Source organism: Aspergillus versicolor (assembly GCF_001890125.1).
Source record: "Aspergillus versicolor CBS 583.65 unplaced genomic scaffold ASPVEscaffold_4, whole genome shotgun sequence".
Taxonomy (NCBI): domain Eukaryota; kingdom Fungi; phylum Ascomycota; class Eurotiomycetes; order Eurotiales; family Aspergillaceae; genus Aspergillus; species Aspergillus versicolor.
Genome location: NW_024467527.1, coordinates 2,397,033 through 2,413,989, shown reverse-complemented (window position 1 = coordinate 2,413,989; position 16,957 = coordinate 2,397,033). Strand labels below are relative to the sequence as shown.

The 16,957-nt window shown below is 52.9% G+C and overlaps 9 protein-coding genes across 9 annotated transcripts; 3 read left to right on the top strand and 6 right to left on the bottom strand.

Annotated features, from left to right (window-relative positions):
• Positions 1 to 167: 167 nt before the first annotated feature.
• ASPVEDRAFT_52757 (aldo/keto reductase) lies at positions 168 to 1,296 on the bottom strand (the record flags this gene model as incomplete). The annotated part of the gene is made up of 3 exons (XM_040814693.1): positions 168 to 1,019; positions 1,072 to 1,222; positions 1,283 to 1,296. 3 exons carry the CDS (start codon positions 1,294 to 1,296, stop codon positions 168 to 170), a joined length of 1,017 nt encoding a protein of 338 aa, XP_040667704.1.
• A 718-nt stretch (positions 1,297 to 2,014) lies between these two features.
• On the top strand, positions 2,015 to 3,646 carry ASPVEDRAFT_28571 (aldehyde dehydrogenase family protein; the record flags this gene model as incomplete). Its single annotated transcript, XM_040810129.1, has 4 exons — positions 2,015 to 2,505; positions 2,552 to 2,867; positions 2,911 to 3,273; positions 3,320 to 3,646. The coding sequence occupies 4 exons, from the start codon at positions 2,015 to 2,017 to the stop codon at positions 3,644 to 3,646; spliced, it is 1,497 nt and encodes a 498-aa protein (XP_040667703.1).
• Positions 3,647 to 4,356: 710 nt separating this feature from the next.
• On the bottom strand, positions 4,357 to 5,046 carry ASPVEDRAFT_92234 (uncharacterized protein; the record flags this gene model as incomplete). The annotated part of the gene is made up of 1 exon (XM_040818757.1): positions 4,357 to 5,046. A coding segment is annotated over one exon (690 nt), but the record flags the coding sequence as incomplete, so codon positions are not given.
• A 366-nt stretch (positions 5,047 to 5,412) lies between these two features.
• On the bottom strand, positions 5,413 to 7,029 carry ASPVEDRAFT_52754 (flavin-containing monooxygenase; the record flags this gene model as incomplete). Its single annotated transcript, XM_040814691.1, has 1 exon — positions 5,413 to 7,029. One exon carries the CDS (start codon positions 7,027 to 7,029, stop codon positions 5,413 to 5,415), a length of 1,617 nt encoding a protein of 538 aa, XP_040667701.1.
• Positions 7,030 to 7,339: 310 nt separating this feature from the next.
• ASPVEDRAFT_83460 (isoamyl alcohol oxidase) lies at positions 7,340 to 9,325 on the bottom strand (the record flags this gene model as incomplete). Its single annotated transcript, XM_040817395.1, has 5 exons — positions 7,340 to 7,525; positions 7,574 to 8,500; positions 8,551 to 8,755; positions 8,802 to 9,193; positions 9,254 to 9,325. The coding sequence occupies 5 exons, from the start codon at positions 9,323 to 9,325 to the stop codon at positions 7,340 to 7,342; spliced, it is 1,782 nt and encodes a 593-aa protein (XP_040667700.1).
• Positions 9,326 to 9,747: 422 nt separating this feature from the next.
• Positions 9,748 to 11,452, top strand: ASPVEDRAFT_653270 (uncharacterized protein). The gene is made up of 5 exons (XM_040815799.1): positions 9,748 to 10,355; positions 10,399 to 10,485; positions 10,529 to 10,720; positions 10,764 to 11,017; positions 11,063 to 11,452. Exons 1-5 carry the CDS (start codon positions 9,845 to 9,847, stop codon positions 11,096 to 11,098), a joined length of 1,080 nt encoding a protein of 359 aa, XP_040667699.1. The 5' UTR covers positions 9,748 to 9,844; the 3' UTR covers positions 11,099 to 11,452.
• An 802-nt stretch (positions 11,453 to 12,254) lies between these two features.
• On the bottom strand, positions 12,255 to 13,161 carry ASPVEDRAFT_28567 (peroxidase family protein; the record flags this gene model as incomplete). Its single annotated transcript, XM_040810128.1, has 4 exons — positions 12,255 to 12,379; positions 12,425 to 12,696; positions 12,746 to 12,989; positions 13,038 to 13,161. The coding sequence occupies 4 exons, from the start codon at positions 13,159 to 13,161 to the stop codon at positions 12,255 to 12,257; spliced, it is 765 nt and encodes a 254-aa protein (XP_040667698.1).
• A 641-nt stretch (positions 13,162 to 13,802) lies between these two features.
• Positions 13,803 to 15,539, top strand: ASPVEDRAFT_129761 (uncharacterized protein; the record flags this gene model as incomplete). The annotated part of the gene is made up of 3 exons (XM_040806663.1): positions 13,803 to 14,048; positions 14,099 to 14,443; positions 14,499 to 15,539. 3 exons carry the CDS (start codon positions 13,803 to 13,805, stop codon positions 15,537 to 15,539), a joined length of 1,632 nt encoding a protein of 543 aa, XP_040667697.1.
• A 106-nt stretch (positions 15,540 to 15,645) lies between these two features.
• Positions 15,646 to 16,788, bottom strand: ASPVEDRAFT_62160 (uncharacterized protein). Its single transcript, XM_040815601.1, has 2 exons — positions 16,554 to 16,788; positions 15,646 to 16,502 (listed from the first exon to the last, which is right to left on the bottom strand). Exons 1-2 carry the CDS (start codon positions 16,724 to 16,726, stop codon positions 15,671 to 15,673), a joined length of 1,005 nt encoding a protein of 334 aa, XP_040667696.1. The 5' UTR covers positions 16,727 to 16,788; the 3' UTR covers positions 15,646 to 15,670.
• Positions 16,789 to 16,957: the final 169 nt, after the last annotated feature.

The window sequence follows — 16,957 nt, the reverse complement described above, 5'->3', positions numbered from 1 at the left end:
ACATTGTGGCCATGCCTTAAATATAGATGGTGAATAATTATCAGCACTATATATTCCACTTACAAGTAGTCAATTGTCTGCTATTGGACAGCAGCATAGCATCTAATCAAGCACCAAGGCTGGTTCTGAGCTTAATATCTTTACAAATAACCTTGGCAACTTCTGTCTCAGTACGCAACTTCCTTTGCGGTGTATGGTTCCTCCAGATACGCCGCCTCATCATCAGATAGCTGAAAAGCCACAGCCTGGACGGCTTCATCAATGCGAGCAGTGCTTCCCAGGCCGGTGACTGGACACATACCTTGCCGCAGACTCCAAGACAGGGCAATTGTTGACATCTTAACTCCTCTCTTTTCTGCAATCTCCTGCACTCTGCTGACTATAATCCCATCAGCGGCAGTCTCGCGTCCTCGTACCAGGCTATTCAAAAGCGTGTCTGTCTGCTCTCGCTTTGTCTCTCGTTGCGCCCAAGGATGAGCCAGGACACCGCGTGCGAGTGGACTCCAAGGAAGAAGACCGACGCCGCTATCCCGGCAGAAGGGGATCATTTCTCGCTCCTCCTCCCAATAAAGAAGGTTGTGGTAGTTCTGCATGGAAATGAACTTGTGCCATCCATTCTTCTCTGCAATGTACTGGAGCTTTTGAAACTCCCACGCTGCCATAGAGCTTGCTCCTAGGTAGCGCACCTGCCCGCTCTCCACAACGTCGTGCAACGCCTTCATTGTCTCGTTTAGATTGCACTCTCGGTCAAGCCTATGAATCTGCAAGACGTCAATGTACGTCCCGAGGCGCTGTGTGCTCTCTACAACCGCGGCCAGAATATGCTTGCGTGATAGCCCGACGCGATTTACCAGGTGGCGCTTGGTCTTGTCGTTCAGGGAGGAAATTGGACACTGGCCGTCCGGGTCAAGCGCGTAGAATATCTTGGAGAGGATAACTACTTGCTCGCGAGGAATGCCGTACATTTTCAGAGCCTTGCCAATAATCTCCTCGGATCGGCCATTTGAGTATACATCGGCCTGCAGAGTTGGAAGAGTCAGACAAATTGAGGTATCTCTAGAGGCGACATACCGTATCCCAAGTATTTATGCCCACGTCAAATGCATGTTTTAGTAGAGGAAGCGCTGCCTCCTCTTCGAGAACCCATTCCTGCCAGCGAGAAGATCCATAGCTCGCTGTCCCGAGAATGACCTTGGAGACGTAAAGACCGGAATCACCCACGCTGCGGTAAAAAGTTAGTTGACAATTTCCTCTGGCAAATAAGAAACTGAGGGTGTACGACCGTGTATACTCCATGCTGGTGCAGAGGAAAGCGCAAGGCTACCCAAAGATTAGGATATTAACTGTACTGGACGCGCGTTTTAGCTTGGGCACGCCGGGAACCGGGCGATTGACCGGCCACACGCCGGTGATGTCTGACGGACAATCAATGGCTAAATTCGGAATGGAGAAGACATTTCCACGCCCTGTGGTCGTATGTACTATATGCAGATAATGAAGCTATGGGGAGATAGCTCTGAAGGAGGAAGTTAGAAACCGTCTCGTCGGCGAACACTTACCGGCCGGAAGCAAGGAAGAGGGCAAAGTCTAGACTTAGCTTGAAATGAAACCTCAAGGTGAGAGCGGAATCAGGGGATCCTAAAATGCTAAATAGTAGAGATAAATATAGTAAGTAGCAGCAGTGTTGGGGTTAATGTTCCGGCACAGTCCTCGTGTGCCTGTTCATGTATATATCTTCGGATGGAAGCCGGTGTGATCCAATGGTGGGACAGCCAAAGCGATGGGCATTGCCTCTAACCTAGTGTGAATTCCAGTCAGTCGCAGTCCAAGTGGAATTGAATTCCACAGTTGGTTGGACATTGCAGCATCTCGTTTCCTGCGTAGTTGGCGGGGTTCAGCCTGTTGTCTCGGAGTTACGGAGTCCCAATTAGGAAGGCCAGCTGCAAGTCAACATACTTATATCTCGCAAATAGTACCATTTCATCTCATAATACGCTGTTCTACTTCACTCACCATGTCTCAAACACTTCAGCTCAACGGTCGCACCATTTCCCTCCCTACCGGTCTCTTCATCAATGGCCAATTTGTCGATAGCAAGCAAGGCGCCAGATTCGACGTGGAGGACCCTGCCACAGGACAGACCCTGATCTCCATTGTGGAAGGCCGCGAAGACGATGTGGATGAAGCTGTGCGTGTCGCTCGTGAGGTCTTTGACAATGGGGCCTGGAGTAACTCCAACCCTGCGCACCGTGGTGCTCTACTGAGCAAACTAGCCGACCTCATCGAAGAACACAAGGATGACCTGATCGCCCTTGAGTGCGCTGATACTGGCAAGACTGTTCCGCTCTGCTCTAGCCTCGACCTTCCAGCTTCAATCGGGACCTTGCGGTACTACGCTGGCTGGGCGGACAAAGTTCGCGGTGAAACCTCGTTCAATATCCCAGGAACATTTGCATACACTCGCCGGGAGGCAATTGGTGTTTGCGGGCAAATCATCCCCTGGAAGTATGATTCATTCTCCCCGTATAAGGTCTAAGCTCACAAAATCCAGTTTTCCCATGATGATGTTTATCTGGAAGATCGCGCCTGCTCTAGTGACTGGAAACACTGTAGTGATCAAGTCCGCCGAAGCTACACCTCTATCGGCGCTGAAGATCTGCGAGTTGATCTCCAAGGCTGGGTTCCCTCCAGGCACAGTTAACCTCGTGTCAGGGTACGGTAAGACAGTGGGAAGCGCCATCGCACACCATATGGACGTCGACAAGGTTGCCTTTACCGGATCAACCGCCACAGGTCGGGCCATAATGCGAGCATCAGCAAATTCAAACCTGAAGAAAGTGACTCTCGAGCTGGGTGGCAAGTCTCCGGTAAGTTACACCAACCAGTTATATACTATGACTGACGGTGTAGAACATTATCTTCCCCGACGCCGACCTTGACTCGGCCGTAGACTGGTCAGCGTGGGGAATAAATATGAACTTCGGCCAAACCTGCCATGCCGGCACAAGGATCTATGTCCACGAGGATGTCTATGATGAGTTCCTGTCCAAGTTCACCAAAACCATGGCCGGTATCACAGTAGGCCATCCATTCGAGAAGACCACCAACCAAGGACCCCAGAACAGCCAGATGCAGTACGACAAGATCCTGGGATACATTGAGTCCGGTGTCCAGGAGGGTGCGACAGTCCACCTGGGTGGCAAAGCTATTGACAAGGGAAGTGGCTATTACATCCAGCCAACCATCTTCACCAACGTGCGCCCAGAGATGAAGGTATACTCTAGCAGACTCCCTTCAATACCAAAGCTAATAATTTCAGATCATGCGCGAAGAAATCTTCGGCCCAGTCGTCGCGATTGCCAAATTCTCCTCGGAAGAAGAAGTCATCAAGCAGGCCAACAACACCACGTATGGACTGGCAGCGGCCTGCCACACCAAGGACTACGAGCGCGCCATCCGGGTGACTAATGCACTCCGCGCCGGGACAGCATGGGTGAACATGTACAATTTCGTGCATTGGAGTATTCCATTCGGTGGATACAAGGAAAGTGGCATTGGGCGTGAATGTGGCGAAGCGGTGCTGGAGAACTACACGCAGACCAAGGCTGTGTTCTTTAACATGGGCGTCCCATGTCCGAAGGCGTAGATAACTCGACTATGGAACTTGGTTATAATGACTTATTTAAGTAGATTGCCATAACTTCCAATATGTTTCACATTCGGAACTATATTTATATATATATAGGTGGAAAACTACAAACTCAATACAGAAAGGGTGCATTGATTCGCATTAAACACGGCTATGTAAGGCTTATCTATACCTCTATCGCAAAGCTAGTGATAAGCGAGCTTTCTTTGTGTAACGCTGCAGTGAATACTTCGTTTGCACAGCACACGGTCAATGTCGACCTCGCCACTTTGGTAGTGATGGAGGTGAGGAACCAAGGTCGTCAATGTCGACATGTAAACTCAGTCAACTTGGTACTCCAAAACCAACAAGGCTCAATTGTAGGCGGACTGTTCCTCAGCTGCACTTTCGCAATGACTCGAGGGTAGCTTCCCAAAGAGGAAGGCACTCCGCAACTCCGAGCTTACCCAATTCGGCATTCCGGCCCAAAACCTGGAAGGATAGATAATTACTAATCAGTGCATAGGAATTCATAAAAATCATAATTCATATCATATATTCACATTCCGCCTCGAGCTGTTGGTCTCTGTCGCTCCCGACGGCACATATCCAGAGCCCTCATTCCCCGTCCCCCCCGACCCCAAATCCTCCAGCCCAAACGCGGTGCCCATAAACTCCGCATTCTGCGCTCCGAGGTGGATCCGGGCCCTGCGCAGGTTCGTGAACGCCACCAGCCGGCCCAGGATCGCAAACTCCAGCTTCAGCTTGATGCTGTACACCAGCGGCTTGAGGGTGATCTGGAGGTAGTTGAGGTTGATGAACTGCAAGATGATGAAGGTGACGTCGAGTCCTATCGTGATGAAGTTGATTGCCAGCAGCTCGTACAGGATCTGCTTGATCCGGGGTTTGCCCTCGGGGCTGTGTCGGAGCAGCTTGGCGGTGGCGTAGACATAGAAGATAGACAATGAAATCTCGAGCAGAGAGAAGCCGGTAACTTGGTAGCGCTCGATGATGTTGTATGCGAGATTCGCGGGTGGCGTGCGCAGTGCGGCGGCGACGTAGGTTATCACCGTATCAGGGGTGAGCAGGAGAACCAAAGCGATGATGATGAAAATGAGAAGACCGCGGAGGACTTTATCATTGTAAAAGACCAGGTACAGCCGGGAATAAAGAACAAGTGACTGGGGTGGCACCATGATCATAAATCCCGTATACAACAGTGGCAGACCCAGCCACAGAGGACCAAAGTTGAAGTAGTGGAGGATGGAGCCGATTGAGTTCAAGATGACCCCCGAGACAGACACAACCAGAGAGCAGAAGTAGAGCCCTCTGTAGCGGTGGAAGGTCCAGAAGATGAGGACAATCAGCTCTATGGCGTTGGCGAGGGCGATTGTGAGGAAGACGGCCACGGCTGCCTTGGTGGCGGTGCCTTGGTGCTCCAGGCCATGGACCAGGCCTGGGGGAATGGCCTCAAGATCTGGCATTGGCGAAGTCTAACTATGCGACAGCCCAGTAATATCGAACTAGGGCAGCCATGCTTGCAGGGGCGCATCGCGGTGTCAGGTGTAGAAAGGCATACCGGTGGGTATGCCGCGAAGAGTCGAGAGAGAAATTCAACCACGCGGGGATTTTGGGGCGTCAGGAGGTTCTTCAAGGCTTATTACCCTTGGCCCAAGGACCAATCACTGCTAGCATTCCAAGGTGGGCCTCCGTTTAACTTTGAACAAGCGTGGGTGGACCCAGAGTTCCTGACAGCAGACACGCGACATCGGAGGCACAACCGTCTAAAAGGCACAAAAGGACTGGTATCCCCCGTCCTGGCACTCCTTCACCTTCTGCAGATAAAGACTCACGCCTCCCAGAAACACATACGCAAAATCAGCCTTGTCCTTGACATTCTTGCCGAAAAAGTACGACTGCGCTGTCCTGAACAGAGTGGCGTCGCTGATGGCCTTGGTCAACCCAGCCCATTCTTCTTCACCTTGTTGCGTCGATTCAATCGCAATTTGGGCAGACTTGCACATGCTGTTCTGCTCTTTTTGATGTGCTTCGGCCAGCGATATAGCCCCGGCAACGAACTCAACCTGCGCCTCCATGACGGTCGGCACATTGGCCAGAGGAGACTGGGGGCCGTAAAGCAAAAACATATTAGGAAATCCTGCGACAGCGATGCCCATGTTAGTCGATGGGCCATTCTTCCAGTGCTCCTTCAAATTGAGCCCGTTGCGACCGGTGATATTGCTCCTCTTGTAAGGGCCGTCGAAGGCATCGTACCCTGTAGCGCAGATAACCACATCTAGCTCATGAATCGTCCCATCGGCCAGCTTGATCCCGTTAGTAGTGAACTCGACCATGGGACTCTGTGCTATATCAACGATATCAACATTGTCGCGGTTGAACTGCTCATAGTAGCCCACATCGCAGACCGGCCGGCGCACATACAGCTCGGTCGGGGTTAGCTTGCGTCGCTTTCCCGGATCCTGCACGATCTCGCTGATTTTGCGTTTGATAAAATCACAGGCAGATCGGTTGGCATCCTCGTCCATAACTAGGTCAGCGAAGGTTCCAAGGAAAAAGCGAAAGGCATTTCCTTCGTCCCACGCTGTTTGGAACACGCCCTCTCGCTCCTCGGCGGAAACACTCATCGCGGGAGTCTTGCTCTCGAGGACTCCCATTCCGCCGATACTCTGTCTGGCTTGCTCCAATAGCTTGTCGTAGTTCTGATTGATCTCTTCTCGCTCGCTCTGGCTGACGGCGCGCCGGCCGGCAGGGATGGTATACTGGGGATGTCGTTGGAAGCAGAGCAGCGACCCGACAAGCGGTGCGAGTCTGGTAATGACTTGAATGCCAGTAGACCCGTTTCCAATAACGGCGACCCTTTTGTTTTTGAAATCATAATGTTCAGGCCACCGGGCAGTGTGATATAACTCGCCTTGAAAGTTATCACGACCCGGCACATCAGGCCAGTTCGGGTCGGACAGGATCCCAAGCGCTGTTACCAAGTAGCGAGCCGTGAATAAACCGTCGCTGGTCTCTATAGTCCATGTATGCTCGTCTTCATTCCATTGCGCCGAAAGCAGCTCCGTGTTGAACTGCATGTGCTTCCGCAGGCTGTGACGGTCAACGACATGCTCCAGGTACGCGAGTACCTCTTTCGCCTCGAGGTAATTATTCGACCAGGGATAGGACATCAGATCTTCTTTGTCCCATGAATATCGATACAAATGGGAGGGAGAGTCACTCATTGCTCCGGGGTAGCGGTTCCAGTACCATGTGCCTCCAGGGCCACCAGCCTTGTCTATCAGCTTGACAGTGAGACCCAGCTGCAGGAGGGAATATAACTGATATATCCCTCCAAACCCGGCCCCGACAACGAATGCGTCGTAGGATTTCTGTTCCATGATGAAAGTACTGTAAAGAGGTGCAGGAATGGAGCAAAGACTAATACTTTGAGGACAACCAAGCTCCAGCTACCGCTCTTTAAATAATACGGTGTTGGGGCCAGATTGGGGCTCTTATTCTCCAAATTTAGGGCCAACAAGATTAATAAATTATTGGTGCTTGTTAAACTGCGGCTGAATCCTGTCAGCACTGCCACCGCCAGACAGGCCATTGACATTAAGTTCGGGCAACGAAGCCTCGGAGACCAGACTCGAGTTCAATCGGCATTTTCTAATACGTGAGTAGTTATATCTCTATATACAGCTCAAATCATCCATCAGTACATAGAGGCCCATAATCCTTCCCGGGCAGGGTCTGCTGGAACCAAGACGAGCTCCCAACGCAGGTTGGACAATAGAAGATGCCCTCTGGATCGTATTTATTCTTGATATCAAGGAGCCGATCGTAGTTCTCGCCATAGAAGTCTTGTTCCCACCACGGATTATTCCGATCAGCCTAAGAAAGTCAGCAAATATCACAGGATTGAAGATAAGTGCTCCATACCTCGTTAAGATAACTCCCCATCGACGGAGTCAACTCGCGCATAGCCTGGTACTTATTATAGGTAATATCAGCCTTGACGGCTTCCCCAACAAGCGATCCAGCTGTCTCCTGCCATCCACGCGCGACAATGTGGACGAGATATGTCTTTCGCCATGCTGGGTTTATGCCGCTGTACTCTGGCCCGTCGAGCACCTTTCCACCACCAACCAAGAGAACCTGATTGACAGTGCTCTCTTTGGGATGTCCTGCTAGTGTTCCAATAACTCCACGGAGGGCATCGCTATTTGAGGTCAGAGAATTCTTGTCAAACATGCGAGAAGCGAGCGCAGACTCAGGGACTCCAGTTGGCTGGCGCACGCCGGACAGGGCGCGATAATACGCCGAATACGATGGAAACTCAAACCACTGGATGGAAATATTGATAGATTCATAGGAAGAAAGCCTATCCAGAACCGGTTTGAAGGCTGCTTTGGCAGCTGGCAGGGGTTTATCCAGGGCTGCAAGGGCATGTTGGTATCCGGTTGAAGAGTTCGCGTATGTGCCGGCTGGATCGTTCACTGACCAGGAGCCATACCCTGAAAAACCGGCATCGGAAATAGCAGGAAAGTATGAATAAAGATCCGCAATTGCATCTAGGAACGAGTCCAGCTTATGTGGCGACCGGGGTGTTATGACGAGAGAGTGCGCAACGACCGGTTTGGACGGAAATGCCTTGATAGTGACAGAAACAACCACGCCATAGGTGCCTCCACCGCCACCACGGAGCGCTGTGAAGAGATCTGGATGGGAGCATGAATTTGCAGTGACCATAGTCCCATCTGCTAGGATGACCTGCGCTTCCAGGATCTGGTCGCTGGCCAGGCCAAAGTCGCGGGCTGCTGGGGAATGGCCGCCCCCTTGGATATAGCCACCGATGACGCTGACTGTCTATACAAGGTCAGTAATCTCAATATTGAGGATGATAAGGAGCTTCTGACCGGGTCTCCTCCACCAACGACAATCAAATTGCGGGCGAATGCTTCCTGGTAGACATCTTCCCAAACATACCCCCCTGCGACCGTCAAGGCAGCACCAGTCCAGTCGCACTTGGAGCAAGAAATTGAGGGCTTAAATCCCTCCTGATACGCAATGCCCTTACGCAGATATCTCATCCAGATCTGAAGCGACCCGTAGCCCGTGGACCTGACTCTGTTAACGCGGGTCAAGATACCACGATTCAAATACGCACTTGCCCAGCAAATCATGTCCAGTGTTTCGAACAACCAGACACACGTTATTCTCTCGTGCAAATGCAATTCCTGCCACTAATTCCTCCGGCTCAGAGGCATTGATGGTGTACACTGGCGATGGCCCAAGACCACACTTGCGCCATGGTACTTCCCCAGCTGTCTGGTTGACGGCAGGACAGGTATTGACGAGCGGATTGCTGTACCCGATGGGTTCATCTGCCTGAAAGGTCGTGTTGGACCATTGCGAATTGACGTATGCACATTCCTGCTCGTTGTGCTGCGGGCCAGGATAGCAAGGGAGGGCTGGCGGCGTGTTGTGAATGAGCTTACCAGACACGGTCGCATTTAACGCATTCCAGTCGAGGCTTTTCCAGCAGCTGTCAATGGGAGTCTAGACCTAATCAGTATATTTCAATATGCAAGATCTCTGACGGAAAATGACAGCGCGTACACATCTACACTGTGCCCCGAGCGCGGGCACGATGCTGAAGCCCAATACAGCCACGAGTGCCAGGAATTCCATAATTTCAGAACTGGCCTTCGATTAACGTCCTTGAAAGAGGGGGCTTAATAGTTTAATTATTTTACAACAGCAACCCGGAGCATGGGCTGCATGGACCGTTCGTCCAGGGCACTAAGCGAGGTGGCGCACGATCTCATTTTCAAGAACTGTTGGGGTTCACGAACTCGAGATCGTCGAAAAACCTTGAACAGCCCAGGCTGTGCGCTGGCCTGGTCAGCGTCTGATCGGCGTGCGTGGCTGGCGTCTGTGGAATGCAGCGAACGAGTCGCGCATTCGCGATGGCTTCACCTGATTGAATCGAGAAACTCTACGAGGTCTGCCTGATTGGTTCGTACTCTACTCGTGTTACCCCTTGCTGTCAGAGCACCAGCGTGTTTGATTGCCGAGTCCTGGGGTTATCCCTGGCTGACTGCGTTGAGCCCAGAGTCTGCTTTGTTGTCACTCAAGCGCGGTCAGGCGTGTTAAAATGGCACGCTGGTCATCAGAATGACTCTTTCGACTCTTTGAGATACCTGCACTATGGACTCCAGCCTGGCGGACCTGCTAAACCCCCAGGGCGTTGCTACACATCTATCGGAGCGAGGGCTCATCGCCGTCACTTGGACCGGCGCCGGTCTGGCAGCAGTCTTTACAGGCCTTCGTCTGGGGATTCGTCTGACGCGACTGAAGCACCTGCTAGCAGACGATTATTGCATTCTTCTGGCGCTGTTCTTCCTGGTAACCAACGCGGTGCTCCAGACCCTCCAGGCGCCGCATCTCTATCACATCGCCTTGACGCCGTTGACCGGCGATATCGTACACCATGTGAATATGTATACCCGCTACGAGTTTGTCGTCATTGGACTTTTCTGGTCGGTGCTCTGGGGCGTCAAAGCAGCATTCCTGGCGCTGTTCTGGACGATGACCGACAACCTGCCTCACTATCGCCGCTGGTGGTGGGCCATTGTGGCCTTCTGCTTTGGCTCTTATGCTGGCTGCTGGCTGACCTCTGCCTTTACGTGCCATCCACCGTCTGATTACTTCAAATTTGGTGTGTTCTCCGACTCTGCAATACTGCTCTTCTGACGGGCTAGCCAAATGTGCGAAACCGATTGACCAGCAGGGGTCTGTCATTGCCATCTGCTACAGCACCGCCGTGGACATCCTGACCGACCTGATGAGTATGTCTTGCACGGAGCACTTTATATCTTCTAACAATAGCAGTCATGGCCTTTGCACTGCGAATGGTGTGGTCGACAACAATCACCCCGAACCAGAAAGTTGGACTTGGGATTGTCTTTTCCCTCGGGGCCTTCATCATTGCCTTTGCAATCGTGCGCGCCATCAACATCACCGGCCGTGCCTACTCTGACCAGGCGGGACTTGCTGTCTGGAGCATCGCCGAGTCCTCTATCTGTATGACATCTGTCCCCGATTTGAGTAGAGCTGATGATCGTAGCGGTGATAGTCGGCTGTCTGCCCCCGTTCAAGACGTTCCTCTCGCGCAGCAACTCAACGTACGAGTCTCGATATCCTCCTGTCTACGGAGGAAGTGGTCTCTCTCGTCGGAAACGCTCAGTAACGCAGACGACATCCTGGAGCGAGACACAGCTCGAGCAGGAGTACGAGCTGTCTTCACGCCAGGTTCTCGTTTCAGCAGGCAGGGAAGAGAGCCCATCCAGACAGGGCGAGATACTGGTTACCCAGGACTTTGTAAGTACCCCTTCGAAGAAAGTGAATTTATTCTAACTGAGGCAGACGATATTGCGAGAGCAGCGACCAGGCAGGGATTAATCAATATTTATGTAAGGATTTAATGAGAGACGCCGTGTGAATACTATAGATAGCATTCTAATAGCAGCGACATGGATCGACAAGCATGCAAGGGACTACTGGATTGCAGTCCAAGCGCGCCTGAACGCCTCGTCGTGTCGAGTGCTGCGATTTCGAACCTGATATCCAACGCGGAGCCCTAAAGAGCACACCAGGAAGCGTAGAACTGAGTATCAACACCTGCGGATTAACAGAGCTCACAATTCCAAACACCCATAGCAGACTGCAATAGTAATCGCTCCAGTATCACTAACAACATGCTGACCGGACAGGCCTCCGCCCAAATCCAAACGACGCAAGGGGCGTCCAGGACTAAATCCATCGTTCAGGCCTGGATGTCTCCGGATCCCACACTGCACGATCCATATGGAGCGCCCACATTTCCCAGAACTGCCATACTTGCCGGAATGGAATAGCCATATATTTGTCGCCCTCAGTCGCGATGAGGCCCACCCAGCGGTGTGACAACGCCAGCGAAAGACCTCCGCATACTCAAAGGTACGACAGGACCGATAAATCCCAAAATCGGCACGCAATCAGGCATGATAGCGCACCGCAGCCGATCGGGGAAATTTCGTCGCACAGAGTATCAGAAAAGCCCCGAGCGTGGAGGATGTCGGGGCGAATGCAGCCTCGGAGAATTCTCCACTGTGTAACAGAATTGTTCCCATGACAGATTATCAGCCTGCTTCTCGAAGACTGGACAGATCAATATCATGCCCTACAATCCAGCGATTCCCCTTCTTTATCCAAGTCGGACAGCATGCTCCCGAACAGCCTGTGCGTGGTCGACTTCCACGGCGAGAGAGCATCAGGCAGCCAGTCACAATCTGGTGCGCTCTCCATAGGTTTGGCACACCTCTGTTTCACGCCAACACGACAATAAATAAAGCTAATGATAAGCCACGCTACCTGGCAACTCTTATGTACGGTCGGTACTGCCGCAGATCGTCCTGATACGTCGATGTTTCAGCCCGAAACAGGCTAAATGAAGACATTCCCTGCCAATTAACTTATAGGAATATATTTACGGTGGACCATAGTGTTAAAAGCACTGTTCCGTTCCTAATTGTAAGTTTATCTGGGGCTTCAGGCAAGAAGACAGCTCAGCGGATATCTAGTTATCTGAATCCTTTACACCTGCTGCTTCCTGGAGCAGGTTACTGTACTTCCTTCGCTCGCTCCCCTGCATCGTGGTATTGCGGCGTTGCCAGCCTATCTCAGTGGGCATGCGTTCGTTTCCTAACGATATTAGCGCCGACAACCAGAGTCGAATATCTTACTTACTGAACCAGTACTCAATGTACTTCTTGTCCACCGTGCCAGTGGTCCCATCGGCCATGATCTCAAAGAAAGATGCGCATTCACCCCAGCTAAAGCCATCAGCCAGCCACGACAACTCGAACTCGGGGTTGCTCTTCTTCGATGTTGCCAGACGGCCCATCCTGGCCTTTGCAAGCTGGTCCACCGTGATCATCGGGGTAGTGAAGTACGACGCCGTCTCAGCCCAGACGGTTTCATTGAAGGGGTTCGGATCGGCGAAGTACGCATCAGAGCGACTGTCGTTTGCAGTTAGAATGTGAATACCAAATCCAAGAGAAAACACACCTTAAACTAATGTCATGCTCCAATATACCGTGTCGACCAAGGTCCGCCAGGTCGAAGCTAAGCGTCAACGGCCAGTTGGGGCTTGTCCTGATCGCCTGGGTGAACAGGAGCTCCGCATCACTGTGCTCGATGTTGAACCCCTCGAGCATGGCATCTTTGAGGATGTCGAGGGTGATTCCCGTACCGTTTCGGGGGAGGTATCCATGGTTGGCAAGGGTGTTTAGACCTGGACAGGGCCCGCGGGCTGAATCGGATGAGTCTCACTGTTTGCTTCAATGGGAATGGTACTCACAGTCGTCAGGACCTGGTGCTATCCATTCCTGGGCCTGCCATTCTGAACGACCTTCGAGATATTCCGGGTATGCCACTGCACAGCCAGCGAGGCCTACAGCAAGAGATAGAATCGGCGTCTTCATGTCTGCTGTACCTCAGAATGATTGCTGATGAAGGCAGAGAAGTGCCAGAATTTATACCTCGTCGTCACGGCATTCATACTGCTCAGACAACCTAGCAGGCCCTGCTTCGAAATGAAGAATCTTTCATTCGCGAGCAACGACCGCGGCTGCAATTCGAGTTTCAGATATTGAAGCCGCGACATCGGGAGTTGGGACTGTATCAGACAACCAGCCGAGGCCACGTACTGGCGGGGATATATCCAAATTATGAGTTCGTCAGCCATATAAGATCCATATACCGGAGAAGCAGAACGGTATATTGCATCTGGATATCCCCCCGGTTGCACCTTGAGGCAGACAGCCTCGGCGAATTGTTTCAGGGACAGCCATCCAAGACGGTGCAAATCGTATCAGGATGCCAGATCTGCCGCATCTCGGTAGTTCTCTCGATAAGGCTGATCCGAGGTTACCAAGCTTTCTAATGATCGAATCTATTGCCAAGAATAACAGAGTCTGTTATAGTTATTCAGAAAGACTCCAAGTCAGCCGGACTCCATCACTACACAGCCACGAATCCTGCAGGACGTCTCGAGTATAACCAGGTCAACCCCGCAGTATCCACTCGAGACTTCGTCAATTTTCGTCAGTTTCTATCGCGTAAAATGCGGATCTTAAACTGTGCTGGCAAAGCAATTTCCCTGGCGTTCCTGCTCTTCGTGTTCGCCCTCCCTGCATACAGTCGAACATCCAAGATAGTAGACCTGGGATATGCCCGATACCAGGGAACTGCGCTCACCGGGGTCCACCAGTTTCTGGGAATGCGCTATGCAGAACCCCCCATAGGCGAGCTGAGATGGAGGGCTCCTCGAGATCCAAGTCCCATACCGGGCATCCAGCGCGCAGACACCGTGAGCATTGACCGCTGGGCACTCAGGGCAGTGATGAACTGACTGATCAGCTCCCCCCTATCTGCATTGGTCTGGGCGAGACCGAGACTGCAAACAAGACAGAAGACTGCCTGTTCGTCAACGTGTTCGCCCCGTCCAACGCAACGCCAGCATCCAACCTTCCAGTCTGGGTGTACATCCAGGGCGGCGGATTCGTGACGAATGCCAATGCAAACTACAACGGATCAGACCTCGTGGTGAAGTCCGATTCCAGCATCATCCTGGTCAATTTCAACTACCGCGTCGGGCCTCTGGGCTTTCTCGCCGGGGCGGAAGTGCGCGGAAACGGCGACGTGAACGTTGGCCTGCTGGATCAGCGCAAGCTGCTACACTGGGTCCAAAAGTATATTCATCTAGTAAATGATCCTGATTCGACCAGAGCGTGTTGATTGTCCCTAACGGCCGTTTTAGTTTGGGGGCGATCCTGGACATGTGGTGATCCACGGCGCCTCTGCAGGGGGCACGTCAGTCACACACCACCTGGCTGCCCACGACGGGCGCGACGAAGGGCTCTTCGTAGGCGCAATTGGGGAGTCGATCGCCTGGACGCGTTCCTTGACGATCAGCGAGTCAGATCCCAATTTCGCGCGACTCGCGGCGCACCTCAACTGTACCGGGGTGAGCCGGATGCACTGCCTACGATCGCTGGACGCCAGCACCATCCAGACACTCGGAAACACTCCGAACGAGCAAGTCATGGCACTGGAGAGCCAGCTGCTCTTCCAGCCAGTCATCGACGGTGACCTCTTCACGGCCCCGCTGTACCATCTCTTCGCGCAGGGCAAGTTCCTGGACGTGCCGTTGATAGCAGGCTGCGACACCAACGAGGGCAGTCTCTTTGCGCCCAACGCCTCGCATCGAAGCGACGTTTCCAGTTTCCTGCAAAGCTGGTCCCCACAGCTGCATGGCCCCCAAGTCCAGCATCTCGTTGATCTGTATCCCCCAGCTGAGTTTGCGCCAGTGCCAGGGCGCGCGCGGTACTTTCCGCCAGCGTCGCAGATCTTCGCTGACGGGGTCTTTCTCTGTCCCACCGCGTGGATCGCCAGCCGTCGTCGTATCCAACGGGTGTGGAACTATCGTTACAATGTCCGCGATCATGTCGCTGTCGCTGCAGGGCTGGGGGTGCCGCATACCTTTGAGACTGAGGCGATATTTGGCCCGGGCCAGGCAGAGAGCATCAGGCCTGGGTTTCTGGGAGCTGGGGCCTCGTACAGCACGTACAATGCCGCAGTGGTGCCGCTGTTACAGAATTACTTAACTAGCTTTGTGAAGGATCTAGATCCGAATTCCTTTCGTTCGTCAGGATCGCCGTTTTGGGCGCCATTCACACCAGACAGCGTAGTTCGCTTGAAGATCCAGACGAACCGCACTGCCATGGAGGTCATGCCTCACGATCTACAGGAAAGATGCGATGTTTGGTATAGTCTTGAGGGTATACAGAAAAGTAGTTGACTGCGGGAGTCTATCCAAGTTTATGGTTGAACAAGAAATCTTGATAGTTCTGCAGGTAGGCCTAAGCCAAGCTATTCACAAAAAATAGATACATGAAGGAGTAGTACTCCGTAGAAGTGAAATGTCCAAGCTTAGTTGCTCTTGGCCCAGTCGCGGACCTTGGTGTAGGGGCTGTCCCTCTTGGTGAGGACACCGCGCTTGGAGCCAGCCTTCAGAAGGTTGTGCGACTCAATGTCGAAGCAAGAGTCTGTAACAGTGGCGCTCTCACTGGTCTCACCGCACAGAGGGTATTTGGTCTTGGTGCCCATGTCGCAGAAGTAGTTCTCGGCCAGGTGGACAAAGTCGGGGCCCATGGAGGTGTCGGAGTCGCAGAGACGCTGGGCAGAGTGGTTGGTAGAGTTACTGACGACAAGCTGCTCAGCGGCCCAGGCAACACGGGGAACCTGTCTGACACGGTTCCGACGCTTGCTGATGTTCATATCACGGCGGGCCTTGCTGGCATCGGTCCAGAAGTTGATGTCACCGGGGTCCTCCTCGGTGCGAAGGCCAAAGTCGATGTCGTTGCAGATGTTGGAAGGGTCGGTGTTACCCTCGTCGAACTCCTGCTTCGAGTACCGGGGCCAGCGCACCTGGACGGCTGTGTTGGGCTGGTCACCGTCGGCGTCAATCCAGAAGCACTTGGGCTGGTAGGACTGGTCGGTGTCGGTCCACATGTTGGACTCGTACCAGGTGCCTCCGCAGGCCTCGCCGTAGTCGCCGGAGACGGCGAACTTGTTGCCACCGGCCTCCTGACTCCAGGTGGTGGTCACCCAGGCGATGCAGATGGCGTCGTTGTTGGCCGTGAGCAGGGAGTAGACACCCTGCTGGTCGTGGTCAACCTCGACGGTGCCCACAGTGCCATCGCCGACACTGCCGGGGTCGGCAGTCATGCCCTTGAACTCGCCGAAGTCGTTCCAGACGCGGCTGCAGGAGTTAGAAGAGATAATGTACGTTGGAGGAGCACATGGGGCTTACACGTCTGGCAGGTCTCCGCCGGCATCTTCAGTACCGCCGTTCTCGCCGTCAAGGCCAACAGCAACCTTGATGGTAGAGCCAGGCTCGGTGGTGTCTGCGAAGTTGTTCATGCCGAACTGGACAATACCCAGAACACCGGCAACAACGCCAATGGCTTCGACAACGCCGGCCATTTTGATCAGGGAAAGGTACGAAGATGGATTGGACTGGGGTGCGAAGGACTGCGAAGGAGTTTGAGATGCTTAAGCTTGAGATGGAGTTGAAACCCCAGGTACCGGAGCACCTTTATATACCTGTCTCCAGCATCATACACTCAGGCTGCACTCCAAACGGTCGGAGTGGACCGACTGGATCACGCAAGCCGATGTCGACCATCTCCCGGTCAATCTTGCCTTGGCTGAGGA